Below are 8,866 nucleotides of genomic sequence, written 5' to 3'. Positions count from 1 at the left end.
TGGAAAGTTGTATTAGACTTTCCTGTGGATTTTTTTATCCTGTGAAGGAGTTACACAGTGAATTCTTTGTGGAGGATTAATCATATTCTCTCTTGCCTATGACTGAGGCTGTTTCTCAAGTCCTGCCCCTGGTTTTGCTTGTGCCAAGGATTTCATTTGAAGGGCGGGACATCCCCCACCTCCCCCCCACCCCAACCGGAGCCTGCAATCAGGACCAATGAAAGCCCAGTACCTCATCCACCCAGTGACTAAGAACTCAGAGTATTTAAGAGGTTGCAGGAATGGGCTGGGAATTGTTTTTGCTTTCTCCACAGACGGGCATGCTCTCATCTGATCTGGGCCATCACTGAGCCAAGGCAAAGAGTGAAGGAGGAAAAAATAAACTCCACCACCATGTGCTACGGGAAATGCGCACGATGCATTGGATATTCTCTGGTGGGGCTCGCTGTCCTCTGCATTGTGGCTAATATTTTGCTTTACTTTCCCAATGGGGAAACAAGGTATGCTACTGAAGACCATCTCAGCCGCTTCGTGTGGTTCTTCTCCGGCATCGTAGGAGGAGGCTTGCTGGTAAGACATTCAGGATCAGTACAGCCTTAAAAAATTCTTTCCTGTTAGACGTTTTCATAGAAAGTTTTCTATAAAGCATGTTTCCAAATTTAGGATTTTTGTTCATTCTTCTGTTGAAAGGAGATTATATGAAAGTTGAGATAGGTGTAGTGTACTCATTTTATTAGATGTTGTTTTAAAAAATGTAGTTTACTACCTTTTTGCTAAACTCTCTTACTTTACAACTAGAAACAGATACTAGCTGTTAAATAAGATTTGGAAAACTACAGAGTTTCTAGTCCCAGAGCAGGTAGTCATTTAACCTTTGCTCTTGGGAGCTGAGAGGAGTCCACAGGTTCTCTGTCTAAATCAACAAAATTTTGGATCCAAATTCTCTGCTGTTTATTCTCAGGTATCTGTGACGGAGAAATATTGAATTGTGAGTGCACTGCTATTCAGAAAGGACTATAAATTTTCTCCTTTATGTAAGCCTGGGGTGTGGCGTTTAGGAAAAATCCTTCAGTTAGCAGCAAATCAGTGTCTAAAGCTACTAGTGGAATGTGTTGTTTTTTCCAAAGTTTGTTTTTAAGTGAAGTGAGAGGAATTTCCCTGCCAACCTAGGAGCTGAAAGTATTAGCTTCAACCACAGCGTGGAAAGAATGTGGACAAACTTGAGTATGCCACTTTGAAATGCTGGGATTGAGAATTTTGAAGAGAAGTTTTATGGAATTGCTAATACCACACAGAATATTTTTCTTAGTCAAGTAAAGGATATTGAAACTTAATACACTAACTATGTGTGGCAAACCTGCTTTGAATTTAAGCATTTCTACCATGTTAACATAATCATTTGTCTTTTTTTTCACACTAGTTCTCAGGTCAGTTTTTGTTTTGTTTTATTTTATTGAGGTATAGTTAATTTCATAATCATTTGTCTTTAATATAACACCTTGCTTATTTAAACTTCTTTTGATCTTGAACTTAAAGTGTTACAAACATATTATTTTAAGAGCTTTATTATGAAGCTATAATCATGCAATGGTGTCTTCAAAGAAGCAGTTCACCTTTGCTATACAGAGCTTTCATCTCTCTTGCTTATAAAAAAGTTTCAGTTATTCTATCAAAGATTTGTTGTTATCTTTTGTGCTTTACAGGGGAAAACAAACAAACAGATTTAAAAACTGGGTTTAATAGTTTCCAAACAGAGTTTGCATCTGGAACTATGTTATGAACTCTTATGGAATTAACACATTTATAGGTAATTATTTTACCCCACCCATGCTACACGCTGACCCTACCTAATGTGACACATTACATGAAAACAAGGTGATATTACACTTTAGAGGGTTTTTATTTTCTCCTCAGAGTTTACCATTCTTTGAGATATTTGGTCAACTTAACCCAAAGACATTCAATAGTCTCAGAAAGAAAAATATTTTACTAAAACAGACTTAGGCTGACTGAGCCTTATGGACCTGGGAAAAGACAATGACTTTAACTTGCGTTTTTTCTAACCAGATGTTCCTGCCGGCATTCGTCTTCATTGGGCTGGAGCAGGAAGACTGCTGTGGCTGCTGCGGCCACGAAAACTGCGGCAAAAGATGCGCGGTAGGTCCTCCCGCTCCGGTGGGGAACGGTCCCTAAGAGGTAGCTGTGATGCTCTGTGCCTCACTTCTGGTGATCCTCCTTTCCCTAGATGCTTTCCTCTGTACTGGCCGCTCTCATCGGAATTGCAGGATCTGGTTACTGCGTCATTGTGGCATCGCTGGGCTTAGCGGAAGGACCAAAATGTCTTGATGCCAGTGGCCAGTGGAATTACACGTTTGCCAGCACTGAGGGAAAGTAAGTGACTGTCCTCCATCAGGCCGCACACTCTTATCCACCACGTGTGTATAGTGGTAAACCCAGCAAACTAGAAAGGCATCAACCATTCATTCATCCATCCTCTCAACCAGGTTTACTCTCACTGACTCAGGCACAATTTAAGCAATGGGTATCAGAGGATGGATGCCCAGTCCCTGACACAGAGAAGCTTTTCAATGGATTCACTGATTCGGTCCTTGTGATAACCCTATGAGGTGACTTCCACTATTGCTCCCATTTTACAGATTAGGAAATGGAGGCGCAGAGAGATGAAGTAACTTATCCAGAATCACACTACTAAGGCATGGTAGTCACAATTTGAACCCAGGCAGCCTAGCTGTAAAGTTTGTACTTACATAGTGTGTATACTATACCAAAGCAATTGGTTGATTTTACTATTTTTTATAAGAAAATATTATGGAATCCTTATATAGTATGAATGAAAATCATGTGAATTTAACCAAAGCCCAGGGTCAATCATACTACCACCCCCTCAACACACACACACATACACACACACACACACACACACTCACGTATAACATAGTAACTCTGTATAACGCACTGTTTATTTAAAGTGATCAGGCTGTATAAGACTGATCTTATTCACGACTTTATAACATCAGGAAAATTTAAGTGGCTCCATTGTTTTATGTTGATGTTTATTTCATGTCCATTATTGAAAAAAGAACAGAAATGGCTGATAGAAACTGATGTACATAACGATAAATGAATGACATCCTGTTTTGGATTTTGAAACGTTTAGTAATGAGATACGTGAGTGAAAAATAATGAGAATAATGAATTTGAATTGCCCTTATATTTTCAAGAATGTTTGTTTCCCATGAATTTTGTAGCATATAATAAAGTCATAAGATCATGAATATGGAATTAGATAGACCTGGGTTCAGTCTCAGCTCTGCATTTACTTTCTCAGTAACCAGGAAAAGGCAAGCTGAGCTCTCTGCACCTCAATTATTTCATCTGTAAAATAAAACCAATGGCAGTTGTCTGTAGGATTAATAAGATACAATATGTAAAATACTTGTCACAGAAGCTAACACAGCATGAGCACTGCCATTCTTAGCTGTTGATATTATCTACTAGCTTGCAACAGGTACAGCCCAATGGTAGCTTCTGAAGGAACACCAGCGCTCACAAGAGTTTGAAATGGTGGTGTTCAAAATTGTTATTGATCGTGATTTTTCAGCTCATAGTTTTCATGCTTTGTTCTGAACATACTGAATACACCAGTAGAAATTGGTTATTCCTGTATACAAAAACATACAATCTTCTGCACAAACCCACCGCTAAAAAGCATTATGATTACTCCAAGGAGAGGTGATAGTATCATTAAGTATTTTTATAGCTGATTATTTTATAGGCCCTCTCTTGATGCAACCCAGTTTCTGCAAGCAATCTCCTGCTTCTATGTCATTCCTCATTTCAACTAGTCCAGTGATTTCAATACGGGGAATAACAAGCCAGGGATTTAGTTGCTCAATAGCTAAGTGGAGCCAAAGAAATTTTTATATTGTGTTTCTGAAATTATGAATTTTTGTTCCACTTTATATACAGAAAGACAGGGCCAGAAGAAGAGACTTTTTTTTTTTTTTGTAATCAACAAATTGAATTGGCTCAATGAATCATTCCAAAATGAGGGCTCTAATTTGCAGCCCCTTTGTTCTGTTGTGGTAGGAAGAAGTGATAAGGAAAGAATTATATCAGATCTCTTAGTGGAATTAAGTCAGTCCTAGATTTCTCCATATGATTGAATTCTATTTCATGAAAAATATATATATTCAGAAAATGACCCCAGTATGGTTTGCTAACATTTCACAAAGTGACTTTGGATTGTTATTTATCATTCAGTTACTTTTCCAATGTGTTGAGTACTTACCATGTGCCAGATACTGTCCTGGGAATTGGATATACATTGATGAATAAGTCTGGTTCCTACCTTCATGGAGCTCAGACTTGTGGACTAGATGCATAAGCAACTCTTCTCTTTGGCCCGAGTTAGTTGTCCTTCCTCTATGGCCCTTTCACCCTTGGTTTACCTGATGGGTGTACTGGTTACATTGAGATTAACTATTGTTTTCTTCTCTTGAGCGATGCTTTTCCAGGACAGAACCTAGGCCATTATATCCCCAGCTCTGTCTCAATGTCTAACTCACACCAAATGCTCCATAATCTGTGTTGACTTTTTTAGTATCACAGCAAGATCTGGGCAAAATTCCTCATTTTGTGGAATGACTTGGACTGGAAGAATCTGATATAAGGCATTGAATTAATCTATTGATTGATAAAAAAACAAAAAGTATGCTTATGAGACATCCCATTGGGTGTGGCTGTGTGTCAGAAGTTTCCCTTTTTATCCACAGTTACCTTCTGGATACCTCCACATGGTCCCAATGCATTGAACCCGAGCATGGAGTGGAATGGAATGTCTCTCTGTTTTCTATCCTCTTGGCACTTGGTGGAATTGAATTCATCTTGTGTCTCTTTCAAATAATAAACGGAGTGCTTGGAGGCATCTGTGGTTATTGCTGCTCTCGCCAACAGGTAAGAACCTGTGTAAAAATGCATCATTGTTTTCATCCTAGAGGAAAAAGGCAATATCAAACCTTGCTCAACCTACCAGCATTTATTCCATCTTTGTGGCAAAGCATTTACAGCATTCAGTTTTGCTCTCAATAGTAAGCTTCCTTGACTGTTACAGTCACTGGGTTATCTTGGTTCTTTGTAGTTGGCTCTGTGTATATAAGACAATGTCATCTGTAGACAAAATGCCCCTTCAGGATCTAACCTACTGCTCCTGCTCTGGCTGCAAAGACGCAAAAGAAATGTCCTTTCTCTGCTTGCTCTCACATTCCCATCTGGTACACACCAGTAACAGCCATCATCCATTGCCCTGAGCATTGCACTAAACCCCCATTCCAGATGAGCCTATGACGCAGAGATTAAGCAACATTCCTAAGATCACCTAGTCAGGAACTAACAGGCTTCAAACCCTGGGTCTTTTTATGCCACAGCTCCTGCTCTTAACCTGTATGCAGCACTTGCTGTTCTGTTGGGTTTTCTACAGTTCCTTCCTAATAAGGAGTCGCAATAATGCCCAAATAGCTAAGCCTAGAGAATTACTAGTAGCCTTTGAATAGCAGTTCATTAAAAGCCTTTCTTTCACTGTGAAAGAAAGCCAGGAAGCACTTGTTTCCTGGGGATATGATTTTGAAGAGAAATATGCATTTGTTTGTAGTGGGGAAAATTCTTGTTTCTATATTTTCCTAAAAAAAAAAATATATATATATACATATATATTACTGAACTGATGGAAGTCCAACTTTAGTTCAGTTTAGAGGCGGGTGGTTTGTTTTATGTGTTATTCTGTAAAGCAGGATTAGGTAAACAGAAACTTATTTAATTTGTATTTTCCTAACCATTTACTCCTCTGTTTCAAGGTCTCCTAACTTTCTTTAAAAATAAGGCAAAACCTAATGAAAATGAAAAGCCCAAAAAACTTTGCTGTAAATAGGTGGAAACTTTCTATAATTTTTGAGGGGAAGTTAAAATAAAAATCTAGATTTCCTTATCAGGCAAATACAGCAAGTTTAATAATTGCCTTGGGAGCCTGCCAAATTTCCGAGAAAACAACAGAGTGGAAAGCCTTCAATATGGAGTTGTTTCCAGGCAATATGGTTGGGGAGAGGCAAATAATTCTCTTGGGATTACTATAAAATAACCTATCTTTAGCCTTGAATTTCCTACAAGGCAGAGTTTAAATTAGATGAGGTCCCACTGGACTTCAGTGCTGGTACATTTTGGGGACAGGCATAATGTGTCAATGACCAAAATTGCTGTAGTGGTTTGGCAGAATGACATTCTCCCCTGAGCTGGGGGAGCCCACTGGGTTTTCCATCTGAGTCACTGTAGGGATGGCTTCTTCCCAGAACACTGCAGGCCAGATCTGCTATGTTTGTTTGTAAGACAAAAGACAGTTTCAAACAGCAGAGTTTTTAGTGTAGATGAGTCAAATCTGTAACTCGGTAGCATTTAATTCAAAAGTTGCCAGCACTGAGCCTGTACCAGTGTGAAACTCCCAAGGTATTATCTCTTAAATCCCTGAGGTTAAAAATCCACCCCAAGCATATTCAAAGCCAGCCAAGCATCGTAAGCTGCCGTTTCCATGGCCTCTTTCTGAAGCTTTTGCTGGGAAAGAACGTCTGATTTGCTTAGGAAACATTTTGTGAGCATTGTCAAAGCTCTCAGTGTTGTTGACCCAACCCCTGCTGGAGCTGAGATCAGCTGGCTTTATGTTTGCTTCATACAAGAATTTAAAGCACTGAAATGTCATCATTGTTTGTTTAGCCTGATCAGAACCTGATGCTTATTTCATTTTCTTTACAGCAATATGACTGCTAGAAGAACCACCCCAAGACAAAACCACAATCTTCCTCAATGTCACTGTAATTTATATATTTTACTTGTATTAATTTGTAAAACTTTGTACTAGTGTATCATACACCACATATTCTACTTTTATAAATGTGTATAAAGACTGGCATCTTCATGTGCTGTCAGTATTTGATTTCAGCAAAGAAATTATTTTATTTTATTTTTTTTAGGAATAAGAAAATAAACTACACTCTGGAGGTAATTCACAGACTGAGTGACAGTTCTCAGCCTACCTGAGATAAACTCTGGCTGAGGTCATGTTTTTGAGAAACGTTACAAAGATAAACACCACATTCCGATTACTATTGTATATATTTATATGTGCACGTGTTTATTAAATGAAAGATTTCTAGTTGCCTTTTTTAAGACCATTAAGGAGAAAATCAAACAACCTGAAAAGATATATTTTTTCACTGTTTATATGGTGTTTCCCATTGGTATGCCTGCAGATCTCTAAGTGGCCTTTTGAACTGTTTCATGCTATGAAAGAGACAGATACTTCCCCGGAGTCGGGGGGACAGATTGAGAATGCTTGAATCCAAATGAATGAGTCAAAATATACAATGCAGCGAGTTGCTGCAAGGACTACCAGATTTTTCTAACACATGGAAAGATTTTTGTCCTTCAAAAACAAGACTAAGGATCATGGACTTAAAAAGAGAAAGGCCTGGGGAATTGGACAAGAAGAAAGATGGGAAACGGAATAAAGCAGTTGAGCAGCATCATGGGGACATGGGGGAGGAGGGGCAGGAGGACCATGAGGAAATAACCCCCCAAATTTGCTCGTTTAAATACAACAAATAAAGTATTGACTACCATTTTGTTGTTTAGTTTCATCGTCCTTTCTTTCAAGTTCCTCCTTTTTCTTCCTTTTTTTTTTTTTTCTTTTTTAGTCTGCAGGTTATACAATCTCCATTGTTAGGGGCTTTGTGTCTTCTGGTTTCTTTATCCCACTTTCTCTTCTTCATCTTCTCCTTCTCTGCTTTCCATGCATTTGGGCCGACGTCCTGGTTAGGCAACTTTCCTTTCCACTGGGTGCTCCAGACATTCTGCTCCTGGGGAAGGTAACAGACATTCTCTCTCTTGATAACTGGCACCTGTTGTATAGTCAGGCTCTTTCAAGTGACAGGATCCCCCGACCTATTGGGAATTGTCTACAGAAATTGTTTGCTTTCTGTGTTTATTGGCCTATGCAACAGACAGGCTACTTAATAAAGAAGCTTCACTAGCTGTTGGAGAGCAGAACGCCTCCTGAGAGCAAGGTCTCCGGCCTGAAGGGTTCTAATCTTTCATGTGCCTCTGTCTTTCTGGCAGTCTGGTGAAGCTTATGACTCCTTTGAAGAATACTGTTTAAAATGCATAAAACACATAGGATGACAAAGTAAACCCAGATATCTGACTATTTAATCAAAATATTTTTTAAAATTATAAGTTGTCCTGATAGGCAGCTCCATCACACAAACATCTGTAGACAGGAAAACAGGGATTCGTGTGTGATTCAGCAGCAGGCTAGTGAGGAGGGAGTCTAAGAAGTACTGTATTTTTGAACTATGACTCCAATTGAAATGGTATTTTGAGATACGTGCAACAATTTTAATGAGATTTGGGAAGATATGTAATTTTGTAAATTACACATACACAAAGGAAATACTAAATTTTCATTAGAGGTTAATAAAAACAATGACAATTTTTTTTTCCCATCCAAGGTTTAATACTTCCCCCCACCACAGATATCCTTCCGTGGGCCTCTTAGGAGTTCTTGGATGCCAGGTTAAGAACCCCAGCAACAGAGGCTCTAAAAAAAGAGGCCTAATGATCAGTCATAAGCACGTTTTCCCCCTTAAATTTATGCTCAAAGAAAATTGCAATAATGATTATTAACCATGTTAGTAATAATAGCAACTGAACTATTGAGTTCTGTGTCAATTACTGTACTTAGTTTCTACACGTATTATTTCACTGAAATCTTTCAACAGCCCTGGAAGGCAGCGCTTGTCTC

General features: G+C 38.8%; 1 protein-coding gene across 1 annotated transcript; it reads left to right on the top strand.

The window, feature by feature from the left end:
- The first annotated feature begins 287 nt into the window (after positions 1–287).
- TM4SF1 (transmembrane 4 L six family member 1) lies at positions 288–7,685 on the top strand. The gene is made up of 5 exons (XM_057740175.1): positions 288–570; positions 2,068–2,157; positions 2,246–2,391; positions 4,797–4,977; positions 6,820–7,685. Exons 1-5 carry the CDS (start codon positions 394–396, stop codon positions 6,832–6,834), a joined length of 609 nt encoding a protein of 202 aa, XP_057596158.1. The 5' UTR covers positions 288–393; the 3' UTR covers positions 6,835–7,685.
- The last annotated feature ends 1,181 nt before the right edge of the window (positions 7,686–8,866 follow it).

The sequence above is a fragment of the Hippopotamus amphibius genome, chromosome 6 (assembly GCF_030028045.1).
Source record: "Hippopotamus amphibius kiboko isolate mHipAmp2 chromosome 6, mHipAmp2.hap2, whole genome shotgun sequence".
NCBI classification, from domain to species: Eukaryota; Metazoa; Chordata; class Mammalia; order Artiodactyla; family Hippopotamidae; genus Hippopotamus; species Hippopotamus amphibius.
The sequence above is the reverse complement of the archived record's forward strand: the minus strand, read 5'-3'. Positions and strand labels throughout refer to the sequence as shown.

Bases quoted from the DNA above. Each gene is read 5' to 3' on its own strand.
- TM4SF1 (XM_057740175.1), top strand. From the start codon at position 394: ATGTGCTACGGGAAATGCGCACGATGCATTGGATATTCTCTGGTGGGG. The intron at 571-2,067 runs GTAAGACATTCA...TTTTCTAACCAG, and splicing joins TCGTAGGAGGAGGCTTGCTG to ATGTTCCTGCCGGCATTCGT. The intron at 2,392-4,796 runs GTAAGTGACTGT...TTTTATCCACAG, and splicing joins TTTGCCAGCACTGAGGGAAA to TTACCTTCTGGATACCTCCA.